At 45.8% G+C, this 17,960-nt stretch overlaps 1 protein-coding gene across 1 annotated transcript in view; it reads left to right on the forward strand.

Annotated features, from left to right (window-relative positions):
* The window catches only part of GOLGB1 (golgin B1), a 62,317-nt gene extending 45,743 nt beyond the window's left edge, over positions 1–16,574 (forward strand). Inside the window, exons 17-23 of the mRNA XM_082498385.1 lie at positions 2,318–2,483; positions 3,595–3,726; positions 10,120–10,278; positions 10,397–10,494; positions 11,169–11,303; positions 13,513–13,618; positions 14,858–16,574. Of these exons, the coding sequence (XP_082354511.1) occupies positions 2,318–2,483; positions 3,595–3,726; positions 10,120–10,278; positions 10,397–10,494; positions 11,169–11,303; positions 13,513–13,618; positions 14,858–14,992 (931 nt within the window). The 3' untranslated portion in view covers positions 14,993–16,574. The remainder of the gene's footprint in view (positions 1–2,317; positions 2,484–3,594; positions 3,727–10,119; positions 10,279–10,396; positions 10,495–11,168; positions 11,304–13,512; positions 13,619–14,857) is intronic.
* The last annotated feature ends 1,386 nt before the right edge of the window (positions 16,575–17,960 follow it).

The raw sequence follows: 17,960 nt of genomic DNA on the forward strand, positions 1-17,960 counted from the left end.
TTTGGACTTGCTCCAACAGGTCCATGGCTTTCCTGTGCTGAGGGCTCCAGAGCTGGATGCAGCACTCCAGGTGGGGGTCTCACCAGAGTGGAGTAGAGGGGCAGAATCACCTCCCTTGACCTGCTGACCACCCTTCTTTTGATGCAGCCCAGGGTATGGTTGGCCTTCCGGGCTGTGAGCACACATTGTCAGCTCATGTCCAGCTTTTCATCCACCACTACCTCCAAGACTTTCATCGCCCAGCCTGTATTGATACTGGGGGTTGCCCTGACCCAGGTGCAGGACCCTGCACTTGGCCTTGTTGAACCTCATGAGGTTCACATGAGCCCACTTCTTGAGCTTGTCCAAGTCCCTCTGGACGGCATCCCGTCTCTCAGGCATGTCAACTGCACCACTCAGCTTGGTGTCATCAGCAAACTTGCTGAGGGTGCACTCGATCTCACTATCTGTCGTTGATGAAGGTATTAAACAGCACTGGTCCCAATACAAACCCCTGAGGGACACCGCTTGTCACTGATCTCTATCTGGATGTTGAGACGTTGACCACACTACCCTCTGGATGCAACCATCCAACCAATTCCTTATCCACCAAACAACTCTCTCAACCTGTCTTCATAGGAGAGGTGCTCCAGCCCTCTGATCATCTTTGTGGCCCTCCTCGACCTGCTCAAGCAAGTCCATGTCCTTCTTATGTTGGGGGTTTCAGAGCTGGATGCAATACTGCAGGTGGGGTCTCACCAGAGCAGAGTGGAAGGGTAGAATCACCTCCTTTGACGTGCTGGCCGTGCTTCTTTTGATGCAGCCCAGGATGCAGTTGGCTTTCTGGGCTGTGAGCACACACTGCCGGCTCATGTTGAGCCTTCTCATCAACCAATATCCCCAAGTCCTCCCCTCAGGGCTGCTCTCAATCCGTTCTCTGCCCAGCCTGTAGTTGTGTATGGATGACATCCATAGCTCTTCCCTTGTCCACTGATGTAGTCACTCCATCATAGAAGGCCACTAGGTTGGTCAGGTGGGACTTGCCCTGGGTGAAGCCATGCTGGCTGTCTCGAATGCTGGATCCCTGTCCTCCATGAGCCTTAGCATAGCTTCTAGGAGGATCTGTTCCCAGGAACAGAGGTGAGGTTGACAGGTTGGTAGTTGCCAGGGTCCTCCTTTCTACCCTATTTAAAAATGGATGCGATATTTCTGTTTTTCCAGTCACTGGGAACTTCACCCGACTGCCATGACTTTTTGAATATCATGGAAAGTGGCTTGGCAACAACATCAGCCAATTCCCTCAGGGCTCTGGGATCCATCTCGTCAGGTCCCATAGACTTCTGTATGTTCAGGTTCCTCAGGTCGTCACGAACTTGATCTCCTCTTACAGTGGAAGAGACTTTGCTCCCCCAGGCCCTGTCTTATGGTCCATGCACTCAAGAGGTGTGGGGAGAGAGGTTGCCAGTGAAGACCGAGGGTAAAAAAATTTGTTGAGTCCCTCAGCCTTGTCCTCGTCTGTTGTTACTAGTTTGCCAGTTTTACTCATCAGGGGGGCACACTTTGTTTGACCTTCCTTGTCTGGCTGACATACTCATAGAAACCCTAATTATTCTTTATGTTCCTTGCCAAGCTCAGTGTCATCTGTGCCTTGGCCTTCCCTACACATCAGGACCCCGTCCCTACCCAATTGGGCAGTGTCCCTATACTCTTCCCAGGACGCCTGTCCCTGCTTCCACTGCCTGTGCATTTCCCTTTAGTTTGACCAGCAGGTCTCGACATATGGCTTATCCTTGTCCAAAGTGATATAAAAACTTGTAGTGCTCCTTCCCCCCAATCTGACCCTCAAACTAACACTTCAGATTTTGTACAGTTTGAAGAAGCTTACAAATGTTGCTTATCTCCTGATAAAAGAAAAGGAGATTTATTTCCTGTCTAACTTCTACAATATAAATTAAGCTAAGGCCTCAAGTGTGCATGTTGGGATCAATGCCACGGTTCTGGTGCATATTTAACTGAGGCAGTGATAATGTTATGGAAACAAGTGGCATTGTCAATGACTTGCTTGACAAAATTCTCTGTACAGCAAGATCAAAACAATGAATACTAAAATTGTGAGCATTGAAAAATCTGCAGTGTTGAGCCAAATACAGAATACTTCCTTAAATCTGCTTTTAAGGTTCCCGTACCTAAGTGGGTTGTTTTGTTTTGGTTTAATTATCAAACTTATTTTCTTGCATGGAGTAATGATAGGAAATAGAATAATCATCGGCTCATTCTGAGCTGGATACCTGGATATCGTAAGTGATACTGATAATTTCCTTTGTGTTGTACTGGGCAGACAAGAGAAGACTACCTGGGAAAAGCAGAACAGCAGCATAAAGGAGCAGTACCTGATGGTCATAGCAGAAAAAGACAAGCAACTGAGCAATTTACAAAGGATCATGCAAGAAATGAGACTGCCCCTCAGCAAGTCTCAAATTGTAGAGGAGCAGTACCAAACGAAGGTGGGTGGAAATACACATATTCTCTATTGCATGGAAATGTGAGGCTTGAAATTCAGCCAAAGTAGTACGTGTTGCTTGTATTCAGCTCGTACAGACTGCAGTATCAGATTTTGTTGAGTGGCCTTCAAGGACTATACCAACAATGCAACCTGGATTATTGAAAACCTTTAGAAAACTCTGGCATACCCTTATGTGCTCTTCCTTTAGTTCATGGTTCCTAATGTTTCAAGAAAGAGAGTAAAAGAGACAGTGCTTCTTAGGCACCTTAGGTCCTTCTAAGTGGTACAGAACTACTCAGGTCTGTCTTTCTGGCTATTTTAGAATTGATTCTTGCACTGTGTTTGAATCTAAGAGCTTCTGGTTTAGTTCTCCTTTTAATGTCACATTCTAATTAAGTTTCCTATTGAATTTTTATAGCTGTTTTTACCGTAACAGGGATCTACAATCCTGGCTTAAGCCCAGAGAGGCTGAGGATTGGACAATGCACTTTCTGCCTTCTCTCCCCTGTGTCACAGTCCTAAAAGTAGAGTGGAATATGTTGTGTGTTTTCCTTGGTCTAGGGAAGGATGCTTGCCTGCTGCATGTACAATACCATTACATTATCAGCAAGTAAAGAACTCTTCTGCCTGCATCTGTGATGTTGCAGTGAGAAGCTTTTATGTCAGTGGAGGAGTGAAGAAATCTCCCTTTATCCCTTTGACACACACATGCATATATGCAAAGAAAAAGCTAGAAAAATGTGCATGGGATACTTTCCAGGAGAATGCTTCAGTGCTAACCTTTAGTCTGTGTGGACTGAAAACAGTGTGGATATAGCTTTGGTGTTTTGTTTGTTTTTCTTGTTCTCATTCATGCACTTTTTTTCCTCTTCCTGTATTGTGGACAGCTTTAAAACAACTTTTGAGGAGGGCCCATCGTATGTACAAGTTCAGTGATCTTTCCTAATGGTTTGGATTTTCAGATGGCTTTTAGGATATTTCTGTTTATTCCCTGTTTGATGTTTTGCTTGAGCGGATCAAGTTCCAGACCTTGCAATACTAAGCAGAAAGGACTAATATGAGAGTGGGTTGTCATGTGTGTAGTATATTTTCCATTGTTCTTTCCCTGGCAGATTTCTTCAGAAGTTCTGAGAGGGGACTTTTCAAGCCTAGAAATGGAGACAAAACATCTCCAGGCCCAGCTAAGTGACAGCCTGAAAGAACTGCACCAAAAAGAGCTCAGAATTCAGCAGTTAAACAGCAAGGTACCAATTATACTTGCTTGTGGAGTCTGGGATGAGGAATGTGAGCAAGAGGGTAGGCCTGAATTGGTCTCAGGAAACAGGAATGAATCTTTCTGTTCTTGTGGGCATTTAGTGAAGTAACCCAAAATCAGAGACGCTATTTAAAAGAGACTTCTGGAGATGATGTAGTACATCCTTCTGATGCTTAAAGCATCACTGTCACTGACATTAGATCAGGTCAGCCATGACTTTACCTAGCTGAGTGGTGAAAGAACAGAGATTCCAGAACCTCTCTGAGCCTTTGTTCAATGCTGCTCTGCACTTTTGATGCAAATGTTTTTATGTCTAGTCTGACTTCCAAGCCACCATTTGTGGCCCCTTATTATGTTTTCTGGCACTATCACAAAGAGTTTGGCTCTGTCTGCTTTATGACTCCCTCTAATTTAACTGTAAGCTATTGTAAAATGACCCTTTAGCCTCCCCTTTGGCAGGCTAACAGCCCAGCTCTCACGGACATCATGTGTTCCAATCACTCAGTGATCTCGGCACCCTTTTCCTGTACTCCTTCCCATTTCTCTATCCATTTTAGAATCATTTAGGTTGGAAAAGACCCTTAAGATTTCAGCGTCCAACCGGTAACCTAACACTGCCAAGTCCACTGTGAAGCCACTTCCTTAAGTGCCACATCTACACATCTTTTAATTACCTCCAGGGATGGTGACTCAACCACTTCCCTAGGCAGCCTGGTTCAATGCTTGACAACCCTTTTGGTGAAGAAATTTTTCCTAATATCCAATCTAAACTTCTGCTGGCACAATTTGAGGCTGTTTCCTCTCGTCCTATCACTTGTTACTTGGGAGAAGAGACTGACCCTCACCTCACTACAACCTCCTTTTGGGTAGTTGTAGAGTGATAAAGTCTCTGCTGAGCCTCCTTTTCGCCAGACTAAACAGCTCCAGTTCCCTCAGCCGCTCCTCTTAAGACTTGTTCTCTAGATCCTTCACGAGTTCCGTTGCCCTTCTTTGGACACACTCCAGCACCTCAATGTCTTTCTTGTAGGAGGGGCCCAAAACTGAACACAGCACTCGAGGTGCAGCCTCACGAGCGCCAAGGACAGGGGGACGATCACTGCCCTAGTCCTGCTGGTCACACTAGTCCTGATACAGGCCTGCTGCTGGCCACCTGCGCACACTGGTGGCTCATGTTCAGCCAGCTGTCAACCAACACCCCCAGGACTTTTTCCGCAAGGCAGCTTTCCAGCCATTCTTCCCCAAGCCCATAGTGTTCCATGGGGTTGTTGTGACCTAAGTGCAGAACCTGGCACTTGGCCTTGTTGAATCTCATAAAATTGGCCTCAGCCCATTGATCTAACCTGTCCAGATCCCTCTGTAGGGTCTTCCTACCCTCAAATAGATCAACACTCCAGCTGAACTTGGTGGTGTCTGCAGGCTTACTGAGGGTGCATTTGATCCCCTCGTCTGGATCATTGATAAAGATATTTAATAGAAGTGGCCCCAATACTGAGCCCTCGGGAACGCCACTTGTGACCAGCCACCACTGGATTTAACTCCATTCGCCACAACTTTTTGGGCCTGGCCATCCAGCCATTTTTTTACCCAGTGAACACTACACCCGTCCAAGCTGTGAGCAGCCAGTTTCTCCAGGAGTATGCTGTGGGAAACTGTGTCAAAGGCTTTACTGAAGTCTGGGTAGACAACATCCACAGCCTTTTCCTCATCCACTAAGCAGCTCACCTTGTCATAGAAGGAGATCAGATTAGTCAAGTAGGACCTGACTTTCATAAACAGATGCTGACTGGCCCTGATCACCTGGTTGTCCTGTACATGCCGGGTGATGGCACTCAAGATGATCTGCTCCATAAACTTCTGTGGCACCAAGGTCAGACTGGCAGGCCTGTAGTCCTCAGATCCTCCTTCTGGCTCTTCCTGTAGATTAGTGTCATGTTTGATAACCTCCAGTCAACTGGGATGTAAAACGAGTCCCAGTGTTCCAGGTACAGTCTTACTGGTACCAAGCAGAGCAGGTAATAACTTCCCTCAATCCGCTAGCTTTGCTTCTCCTAATGTAGCCCATTAGACAGTTTGCCTTGTTCACAATGAGGGTGTACTCTTGACCTCTATTCAGCTGCGCAGCTGCTGTAACTCCCTGGTCTTCTACAGTACAACACTTGCCTCATCGGTCTCTTCCCATCCTATACTGATGCATGGGTTTCACCTCAGGTGCAGAAGTTTACATTTCTCCTTATTGAACTTGAGACTTCTGTTGGCCCAATCCTCAAGCTTCTCAAGGTCTCTCCAGATGGAAATTTTGATCTTTGTCACGTCAGCCACTCTGGAAAATTCAATATTGGCTGCAAATTTGCTGATACTATGCTCTATGTCCTAACTTATATTGCTGTCAATGTTGATTAACACATGCTCTAGGTAGGCCCCAGCAGTATTCTGCTCATTGCTGGCTGTCAAGCCATTGATCATTGCCTTTAAGTCCAGTGGTCCACCTAATTTTTGACTATGTAGGAGTTCATTTGTCTAGTTCACAGCTCCTCAGTTTCCAAATGTAATACAGTGGGTGATGATGTTAAAAGCTCTGTGTACTGGAGCAGGCTGGGATGGAGTAAGTTTTCTTCATAGCAGCCCCTAGGATGCTGTGTTACAGATCTGTGACTAAAGCAGTGTTGATAACACAGCAGTGTATTTATTAGCTGTTGCTGAACGGTGCTTGCAAGGCATTAAGGCCTCCTCTGTTTGTCACTCTGCTCTCCCTGCAGTGAGTAGGCTAGGGCTGGGCATGAGCTTGGGAGAGGTCACAGCCGAGACAGCTGACCTGAATGGACCAGAGGGATATTCCAGACATATGTAGATCACATATAGGAGGATCAGTGACAGTAGTGTCTGAATCAGCAACTTTTCTGCCACTGAATTTTAGTGCCCTTTCTCTAAAATGACCAGAGGGAGAAAGGAGGGGAGGAGAGGGAGGGGGGAGGAAAGAAAGAGAGGAGAGGAGGGGAGAGAACAGATTGGGGGGGGACAATGGGGGAAGGATCGGGGGGAGGGGAGAGAGAAGGAGACCAGACAAACGGATCAGAGAGCAAGATTATGTGAAGAAGGTTGTTTCCACGTTCCATTCCTGTTCTTGGGAGTTCTTTCACAGAATCACGGAGTTTTCAGAGTTGGAAGGGACCTCTAGAGATCATCTAGTCCAACTCCCCTGCTAAAGCAGGATCGCCTGGAGCACATTACTCAGGACTGCATCCGGGCGGGTCTTGAAAATCTCCAGAGAAGGGGACTCCACAACCCCCCTGGGCAGCCTGTGCCGGTGCTCTGTCACCCTCACCGTAAAGAAGTTTTTCCGTGTATTTGAACGGAACTTCCTATGTTCTAACTTGTGCCCATTACCCCTTGTCCTGTCACTGGGAACCATTGAAAAGAGCCTGGCTCCATCCTCCTTCAACCCACCCTTTAGATACTTGTATGCTATAATAAGGTCTCCCCTCAGCCTTCTCTTCCCCAGGCTAAAGAGTCCCAGCGATCTCAGCCTTTCCTCATAAGGCAGATGCTCCAAGCCCTTAATCATCTTAGTTGCTCTTCACTGGACTCGCTCCAGCAGTTCCCTGTCCCTCTTGAACTGGGGAGCCCAAAACTGGACACAGTATTCCAGTTGCGGCCTCACCAGTGCCGAGTAGAGGGGGAGAATGACCTTCCTCGACCTACTGGCCACACTCTTCCCTATGCAGCCCAGGATTCCATTGGCCTTTTTGGCAACAAGGGCACATTGCTGGGCCATGGATAATTTACTGTCTACCACAACCCCCAGATCCTTCTCCTCCAAGCTACTTCCCAGCAGGTCAGCCCCTAACCTGTACTGGTGCCTAGCATTCTTCCTCCCCAGGTGCAGGACCTTGCACTTGCTTTTGTTGAACCTCATTAGGTTCTTCTCTGCCCAGCTCTCCAGCCTGTCCAGGTCGCGCTGGATGGCAGCACGGCCCTCTGGGGTGTCAGCCACCCCACCCAGTTTGGTATCATCAGCAAACTTGCTGAGGATATACTCTGTCCCCTCATCCAGGTCATTAATGAATATATTAAACAAAATAGGACCAAGTATTGACCCCTGGGGGACACCACTGGTTACAGGCCTCCAACTAGACTCTGTGCCGCTGATCACAACCCTCTGAGTTCTGTCCCGCAGCCAACTCTCAATCCACCTCGCTGTCATCTCATCTAGCCCATGCTTCCTCAGCTTCCTAATGAGGATGTTATGGGAGACAGTGTCAAAAGCCTTGCTAAAGTCAAGGTAGATGACATCCACGGCTCTCCCCTCATCCAGCCAACCAGTTATAACATCATAGAAAGCTATCAGGTTGGTCAAGCAGGATTTACCCTTGGTAAATCCATGTTGACCACTTCCAATAACTTCCTGTTCCTCAGCGTGTTTGGAGATGACATCCAGAATGAGTCGCTCCATTACCTTCCCAGGGACAGAGGTGAGACTAACTGGTCTGTAGTTCCCTGGGTCCTCCTTCTTGCCTTTTTTGAAGATCGGAGTGATGTCGGCCTTCCTCCAGTCCTCAGGCACCTCTCCTGTTCTCCACGACCGTTCAAAGACGATGGAGAGTGGTCTAGCAATAACATCCGCCAGCTCTCTCAGCACTCGTGGGTGCATGCCATCAGGGCCCATGGACTTATGAATGTCCAGCTTGGCCAAGTGGTCTCTGACACTGCCCTCCTCAACTGAGGGAAAATCTTCCTCTCTCCAGACCTTTCCCTTTGCCTTCAGAGTATGGGATTCATGAGGGACAGCTTTAGCAGTGAAGACCGAAGAAAAGAAGGCATTCAGTAACTCTGCCTTCTCTGCGTCCTCCACCCCTAGGGCACCTGTCTCATTCACCAGTGGGGCCTACATTTTCCCTAGTCTTCCTTTTTCTATTGATGTACTCAAGGAATCTCTTCTTATTGTCTTTAACTGCAGTGGCCAAGCTGAGTTCTGATTGAGCTTTGGCCCTTCTCATTTTCCCCCTACATAGCTTTGTTATATCTTGATAGTCCTCATAAGTTGCCAACCCCCTTTTCCAGAGAATGTAAACTTTCCTTTTTTTCCTGAGGTCCAGCCAAAGTTCTCTATTTAGCCAGGCTGGTCGTCTTCCCCATCTGCTCGTTTTTCGAGACAAGGGGATGGCCTTCTCCTGCGCTTTTAAGAGCACCTGCTTGAAGTATGCCCAGCCTTCCTGGGCACCTTTGCTCTTCAAAACTGCCTCCCAAGGGACACTCTCAACCATGCTCCTAAACAGGCTAAAGTCTACCCTTCGGAAGTCCAAGGTGGCAGTTTTGCTGGCTCCCCGCCTTACGTGATCAAGAATTGAAAATTCTATCATTTCGTGATCACTCTGCCCAAGGCAACCTTCAACCTTTACATCCCCCACAAGACCTTCTCTGTTAACAAACAGTAGGTCCAGTAGTGCACTTCCCCTAGTTGGTTCCTTCACCAGCTGTGTTAGGAAGTTGTCTTCCACACAACCCAGGAACCTCCATGACTGTTCCCTCTCTGCTGTGTAGTATTTCCAGCAGATGTCTGGGAAGTTGAAGTCCCCCACAAGAACAAGGGCAGATGATCGTGAGACCTCTGCCTTGCTAACACTTTTACCCAGAAGCACTGGTACGCTTCTCCCAGGCACCACTTTTGTAATCCTGGTCTCATCCCCATCCCCCTTCAAACCTAGTTTAAAGCCCTATAGATGAGCCCTGCTAGCTCTTGTCCCAGGATCTTTCTTCCCCTTCGGGTTAGGCTTCCCCCACCTGTTGCCAGCATGCCTGGTTTCCTGTAGATGAGCCCATGATCAAAAAAGCCAAAGTTCTGCCGGATACACCAGTCTCGGAGCCAGGAGTTAATTTCCTGACTCCTCCTTTCTAGCCTCCTGCTTTCTAGACTCTGTAAGGAAGTCCCTCCTTTGGAAGGTATGCTTGTGATCTTCAGTGCTGCCTGTGCTCTTGAAAAAGTTTCTGTATTTCAGTGAAAAATCACAAGCAGTCTGGTTCCCACATTGCAATGGAAGACTCGGAATTTAGCAGTCTTCAGAAAGAGTTGCATTCAAGGAGAAAACAAGAATATAAAATCCTAATTTATTGATGATATTTCTGAAAGGGTTAGGTTAATCTCAGCACTTTAGAAATCTTGTTTTGGAAGAGTGCTATTCTGTACATCGTGTTGATGTTCTGGGGCTCCTGTTCTGGAAACCTTAGCCACCAAGCTACTGTTGGTCATTATCACTGGTCTTTGGACCTTAGTAAAATGCAATGTGTCAGTTCCCATGTTCTCAATAGAAATCTTACCCTCAGTTACACAGAGAACAACTTTGCTTTCACAAGAGTTCTTTACTTAACAGTTGTATTCTCTTCTCAGCTATCTCAGGTCTTTGAGGAGAAAAATGCTCTCTCCCTCCAGCTGCGTGGTAGCAGTCGGAACATCTGTGAGAGCCATCAGCACTACAATGAGGTTCTGAACCGCTGCTTGGTGCTTGAGAGACAGCTCCAGGAGCTGCAGTCTGCAGACAAAGGCATGGTAAGTCTGGTCATCTTGGTGCCAGCAAAGGAAAAGCTTATTGCAGATGGCTCCGCTAACTGTGCAGCATTGTAGCTACTTTCAGTGCTATGTGCCATACAGTCCTGCTTTCTTTCAGGAGCCGTTTGCAACCGATGCTGCTCCAGGAGCACCCCAAGAAAAGAATGAGCCTCAGAGAGGCAGTTACACACCAGAACTGCAGGAATTGCAGCTGAGGTAAAGAAAGCCTGAGAAAACAGGGGTGGGGATGTTAGTTCTGATGAAGGTCTTTGGGCTAGTGATGAGCCTATTTCTGTTACTGTCTGTCAGAATTTTGAAAAAATTCAGTTCCAGACTAGGACCTTGTGGAAGTGGAAGAACTGTTATATGCATTTGACAACTGTCATTAGTTATCTCTTTGGATAGAACTTCAAAAACTGAAGAGGCAACATGCAGCAGCAATTCCAATTGACCATCACCAGCCAAACTAGCACCTTTGATTTGATGGGCTGGGTCCTCAGTAACTGCTTAAGTATATTAGTGGTCCTGGTCTCAAAGCTGTTAGCCTGAGAGTGTCTGGAATTGAGACCTAGCACATGATTCCTTATAACCTTCTGGAACGAAGACCTAGCACACGATTCCTCATACCCTTTCAAAATAATTTTCAGATGGTGGGGCCATGGATGACAGAGCCAAGGAACTCCTTCCTGACGTGACACAAGCTTCAAGAGATTTATCTTCTCTCTTGCTTTCCAAACAATTTAAATATATTAATAAAAGATGACTAAGTCTTCTGTGTGAGGTGAAAGGGAATTGGAATCTATTCATGTACTGCATCAGTGAATACAACAGAAGCAGAATAGTCCATGAATTAGCCCTTTTTTGGCATATGCTTGGTTATTTTCTTACAGGTTGTCCGAAACAGAACATTTGCATAGTAACACAAAGCAGGATCTAAGGTATTTAGAGGAGCAGCTGGAGGAAGAACGAGACCGTCGTCTTGCTGTAGAAGAGGCGCTGTCTGCAGCACAGGATCAGATCAGCAGGTGAGGTAGCTTGAGCAAAGAGGCAGTATAAGCATAAACGTGTGGTGGTCCTTGCTCTGTGTTCATCTGCACTTCATTACATCCTTCTGTCAAATATTACTGGAGGCGTAGAAATTACTATACTATGTCTATCACAGCATCACAACAGAATGGCTGAGGTTGGAAGGGACGTCTAGAGGTCATGTGGTCCAATGCCCCTGCTCAAGCAGGTCTATCTAGAGCCAGTTGCACAGGACTGTGTCCAGATGGCTTTTGAATATCTCCAAGGATGAAGACTTCACAACCTTGCTGGGCAACCTGTGCCTGTGCTTAGATACCCTTACAGTAAAAAAGAGTTTCCTGATGTTCAGGCTATCTATCTTTCAATTGTAGACAAAGATAGAATGAGACAACTGACTAGATATTAAGGCAAATTCTGACTAGAAATGAGATGCCAGCTTTCTCGATGAGTTAAATTAACTACTGGAAAATATAATTTTGAGACTGGGAATTGGGTGAAGGCAGAAGAGGAGTTTTCATACTTCCAGGTGATTTGTTTCCTCAGTAAGCATCTGCCTGTCATGGGCAAAAGAGTCTTGACTTAAAGAATGTCACCCATTTTTAATATATTGTCAATTAACATAAACTTTTAATTTGGGTATTGAGAAACTACTAAACACTTAAGGAAAACACTCCCCACCTCCTTTACCAGGCTCAACTTCAATCTAGACACCTCTCCTCCCCTGTTGCTAGTGTCCAGTCCTATTGTTTGGACTGCACATTACACTCAGACCCTTCAGTGAGGCAGAGGGCAGCATAGGAGGCTGCAGTCAGTATGTAGTGATTGCTCTCTGCTGCTCCTTGCTTCTTACTCATTTCCTCCTTCCCCTGGCAGCTACCACCCATTGTTAAATATATTTGAGCAGAGGCACCGTATGCTCCTGACTGTAGTTTTGACACACAGTGAGGCATCATTGTCTGTTGCTGCACCAGCTGTACACCAACCAGTTGTGGTTGGTGTACAGCACCTCATGGCCTCCTGCCACACAGTTCTCCCTTGCAACTCCTTGTTACCAAAACCTTGCCATTTATACCCAATACACTGTGTCTCTCAGGTTACTTGATAAATGCCCTTATAGTCAGCAGAGAAAAGGATGCTGACCTAGTCTAGATGTTAGGATTAGGATGTAGTGGGTCGCATGTTAGAAATGCCCGTTTCTCCTCATTGAATGTAAAAGTGGGGTTTATCACATAATTTGATTCTAGGCACTTGTGCTGTGAATTTCCTGGTAGTTAAAACAAACCTTACTATTGGAGTCTCTTCTTCTGACACACATACTGATTCAGCCAAAAAATAATGGTCTGTCTGGAAGGATTCTGGATGAAGTTCCCTGGTAATAGCTATACAACTCAGACAACTGTAGTCCCTTCTGTAGCATTAAAGTCTATGAAAGCTTCCTACAACTGATTGCACTTCACTAACTAATGCTAGCCCGAAGATCTGACAGTACTGCTTCCGCGTTTCAGCCTTTAATAGTATCTTATCAATCTTGAATATCTGTCACTAGAAAATAGTTCGGAGGAACCAGCACTATTGGGACCAAAGCTGGGTTCCAAAATAACTTCACAGAATTTAAAATATACAGTTAAATCATCTGCCCTGGCTTCTTTCAGGTTACACACTATGAATTTCACTTGAAAGCCCCCATTAGCACAGAGACCTCAGTTAGGTTAGAGAGTTTGAAATCCTGAAAGACAAAAGGAAAAAAAAAAAAAAAAAAACCAGCACAAAAAAAATAATGAGTTTTGAAGTGACAGGATATAAATTAGGCAAGAAAGGACTCCACTGCCAGCAGCTGAATTTTTCTCTCTACTGGAGAGGAATGGTAATCTGCACATCATGCAGTATGGAAGTTTTACTTTTCTCTCTGACTATGGTTATGACTATGGGCACAGGAGGTGGCTGGCACTGGGCAAGTGTAACTTGTATAGAGAACCTGTTACGGTTTCACCAGCCTCCTGGTGGAGGAAGGGAGGACTACTGCTAGTTGGATCACCCAGTCCTTCTGCTCAGCTTGAGCTCAGGAGGCACTACGGTTGTACAAATGAAACCAGTTCTTGTCAAGTGAGGCCATAGCTTCTTTGCAGAAATACGTCCTTTCCTAAGCTTGTCTATGGTGTTGGGTTTGGGGCATCATAACTGAACTTAATTTTATGTTTTTTGTGGCAGGTTGCAGTCAAGTGAGTGGGCATCTTCCTTAAGTGCTAGCATTGATGTGACTCCAGGTCATGAGCATTCCTTGCTGATTGACTCCGTGGATAATAATTTCACCAAAGTAAGAATTTACATTCACAGCTGTCAATGATGTTGAGTCCTGGCTGATGCAAGAAAAAAAACCTGTGAACCTATAGCAGCTAAATTCTTCTTTAGGCATATTTAAATCTCTTCAGGTTTCTGTAGGTTTCTGCTCTTGTCTTGCTCTGTTTTCCATGCCAGAAGCCACATATTGTTCTGATCGTGGCTGTGCTACAGTCTGCCCAAGCACACTAAATTTCAGAGGTCACTAAAATGTAGGCCAGCATTGTTTGTGCCTAAGACGTGGCCCCAGGTTCCTTGCAGAATATTCAAGGTCTCATTGGTGAGCAAATAAGCAAAGTCTGTGCAAACAATGTGCTGTCTCATGCATAAGAAGTGTATGTGTTCCTGGCCCTGGCATCTGCAACGTCTGGAAAGTGTACCCTTTTGTTTAGCAACCATCTCAATTTTTCTTTACTCATCATCTTTCAAACCTGCGTCAGTCAGGCTTGGGACCGAAGTGGAGAGCTGCTTCTTCACTGTCCTGAATGACAGCCTGGTGGTCACCTGTCCTGTTTGGCTAAGCATGAAGCCCTGCTGAAGAGTTTGCCCTCTGGTCTCTTCAAGACTTTGGGGTGGTGCTCTCAAAGAGCAGTGTCAGCAGAAGTATGGCAAGAGCCATAACTGGATGGTACTCTGTGCTCACGCTTGGGGTTTGTTACCAGAATAGACAGTTTTTTCTTCCTATTGGAACTTTTCTAGTAGGTGTTACATTGCCTGAGGACTCCTGGAAGAGCCTCTGTAGAATAAGGTCACTCTACAGCAGCTTGTTCAACAGCCTCAGAAGTCCTTTCAGCTGCAAGGTGAAAGAGCGCAATAAATCGATAGTAACTTTCTTTTATGCCAGAGAGTGAATAAGGATTCCTGGTAGCTTGAGGCTCTAACAGAAAAGTACCATTGATCCATTTGTTTATATTTCACTTGGAGGGTCTGGAAATTCGTAGGGACCAAATGTTAAGAGGGAGATGTTCTGCATTCTGTTGCCCTTTCTCAAGCAGAATTGGGGAGAGCTGGTTCATGACAAACCTGCAGAGAGGAGGGGAAGCAGAATATTTCACTGAGGGTTGGCTCTAGATGTTGAATCTGGCAGTGGAACGGGTTTGGGAAGATTGATGCTCGTTAGCTTAAACTTAACCTCATGATCTGGAGAGCTCTGGGTGAAGGGGGATGGGGACATATCCCTTCTTGGTACTCACTGGTCTCTCTTTTACTTTTCCAGACTCGGAATATCCTTGGACTGCGACGCCTATTACACTCTCTCTTCCGTTCCCGGACCCGCTTGCCTCTGCTAGTGGCCATCTATCTGCTTGCTCTCCACGTCCTGCTCTTCCTGTGCTTTACAGGCCACCTGTGAACAGGAATAACAGCCTTTTCTTGAGCCACAGCCCTCTGTGTAAATCCCTGGGCCTGCAGTCCCTATCAACAGGGTAGCGCTTCACCCAGCTTCCTTCTTTTTCCAAATCAGCCCTTAAGGAGCAGCTGCACCCAGAAACTTGCACCTAGGTGGTTTGCTGTCTAAGCATGCAGCAGCCAGGGCCAGTGCGTGGGATCTGTTGCCTGGACATGACATCCCTTTGGTGTTTTTAAATGAGTGGTGCATTTTCTGAGCCACGGTCCTCATGCTACCAGCCTCAAGGACAGCATCTGTTCCTGTACCTGGAGGAAGCACCACTCATTTTATATAGTATTGTGCTGTGGTAGGAATAAGAAAAAATTTCTTGAGTTGCTGCAGTACTTCAACACTTCCAGGAACTGCAGGATCTTCCCCCTCTTAAACTGAATCAGGGAATTGGGTTGGGGAAACCCTGTAGCTAGATATAAGAAAGAGAAGCTTCGTCCCTTTCTTCTATCCGTTAGATTTGCTCTGTGGCTCAGTGCTGTTTGAAATGCATATCCTAAGGAAATTGTGGACACTTTAAGGAATGTGAATTGAATTTCAAAATCGTGTTTCCTGCTCTGTTGCATCTCCTGTTGAAGAAAGGCCAAGATTAGTATATCTGGACCTGCTGAGCATTCCCTTTAAAAATGGTCATATCTCTGCTCTGACAACCTGTAAAATAATGTCAGTAATTTAGTTATTGAAAAGGAATAGGAAACAAGAAACTTTAACTCTAAGTTAATAACCTTGCTGCTTATAGCATCTGTGCACCTCTCATGGTGGAAGGTGCTTGCATACCTCTTAAAATGAGAGCAGCCATGCTCCTGCATTCTCGTCCACTGAACCCTTGTCACAAGATCAAACCTGTAGAGGCTGTGCTGAAGAGTTCCATAATGTGGTGTGTGGGCCCAAATCAAAGGCAGAAGCTCGAGAAATAAACTGTCCCCCGTACGCTGAGGAAGGGAGTAGAGTTCTGAAACCTTCTGGCATCTCTGCTTTAGGAAAAGCCTGTTGTAGAAAGCTAGTGCTGGCCATTGGACTTGTTTGAATCTAAAGCAAACTGATGGAAACGGACTTGATCTTACAGGATATATGGAAAGCCGTGTTTTCTAAAGAACTCCTGAATGCGTCCTGGAAGTGAGACTGCTGTCTTCCAAAGGGAGGATGCTGAATGAAAGAAGATAGTTCCAGTCGAGTTCCCTGTCGGAGACCAAGTGGTTGTTCTGGTCAGAGTACTTGCCAGAAGGATTGTATTTACCTCTTGCTAGAGTATTAATAGTCACGTTTTTCCCATGGGAAAGAGGTAGTTCTTTTGATATTGCTGGTAAACTAAGATTCTCTAGCAGTGAACAAAGCCTGTTTGAGCATGGATTGGTTTTATCATGGTAGCTAAAATAACTAGGTGTCTGGCAGGTCCAGAACATAGGCACTATATATCCATTTGTGCACTGCCCTTGATGATCTGTGTGGACTTCCTCAACTGTATAAAATTCAGTGACCAAATACTTTGACTATAGCTTCCTGGGGGATGTGCTCCTGTATGTATAATAAAGATTATTTTTCAGACAGAATTTGTGTAATGTTGTCATGTAAATGTCAGAGATCTCTTGAGGGTATGGTGCTGCTGTATCGTACCTTTTACAGGACCGCCGTGGGACTGTAGGTCAGTTTTGTATACACTTCCTTGTACGTTGATTGCAGAAGCTCTGTTTCATCATTGTCGTGGTTTAGGCCAAAATCCACTACTGGGGACCTGAGGGACCCCAGACGGGACCAACAGATGCTCCCCTCTACCCCTCTTCAAAGAGAGAGGCAGAGGAGGAAAAAGAGACTTATGAGTTTAGAAGGAACTAAACTACTTTAATGAAATATTAATAATAAAATAAAAAGAAATAATGAAAAATATACAAAACCATATCAAGCTCCTGCGATGACAGTCACAACACTGGCTGACACTGGGGCAATCTCAGGCTGGACTCAGTGATGGACGGGAACTGGATTCCGGATCTGCGTTCAGGATGGGGATCACAGGCAGACGAACAGAGTCCTCCTCAGACGTCGGCCATTGAAGGAAGAGCGCTGACCCTTTGATCCTTCAGCTTTTATACTGAGCACGAGGCAGATGGGTTGGAATACCCTGTTGGTGAGTTTTGGGTCACCTGTCCTCTCCTCCCCGCAGGTGGGACCCCACTATGCTCTTCCGCTTCCGACCCTCCAGCGGGGCAAATAACAAAGTTGGTTGGCCTTGGGGGTTATAGCAATAAGTTTAAGCAGGAGCCTCTCTGCATACCACGCCTGGGCATCAGCTGTAAACAATTGGTCTGACCTCTCTGAGAGAGTGAACACTGTCTCCACAATATGCAGTTAATTTCAGTAGTTAGAAGAGGCCCAGCTAAGAAGCGAAGTTACTGAACAAAATTGGTTCTGTTTTACATCAAACCAGGACAATCATATATTTTGAATGCCTATGGTGATGACTTTTTTCCCCTATCTTGCTTCTCTCTCAGCCTTTTTCAGCTTTTGCTGCAATGACCAAATAAGGAAATAGCACTTTAATATTGAAAGCAATTCCAATAAAACAAGACCTGCTTGCATTTACTTCTCTTCGCATTTAGGTGCATTTGACTGTATACTGTACCCTGTTAGAGTTGTGTAGCCCCAGCGAAAGACAGAGGAGTTGGCAACAGCAAGCTGGAAGCATGCTACTAACTCAGATGAGCCTAGTTAAAATATACTGTCCTCTTCCAACTTTCTGTAGCCAAAGACAGGTACCTTTGTTCGTATCCGCTACCACAATCCACCACCACCATTAGAGCAAAAGCTAGTAATGGGGTGTTTTAAGACCACAGATAATGTTTCCACTGTATTTAATAGGAGCAAAAATTATAAGCAAAGTATGTTTCCTTAAAGCCCACGATACAAGTTTTCCTGAACTGAAATAAGA

The sequence above is a fragment of the Vanellus vanellus genome, assembly GCF_965231255.1.
Source record: "Vanellus vanellus genome assembly, chromosome: 1".
Lineage (NCBI taxonomy): Eukaryota > Metazoa > Chordata > Aves > Charadriiformes > Charadriidae > Vanellus > Vanellus vanellus.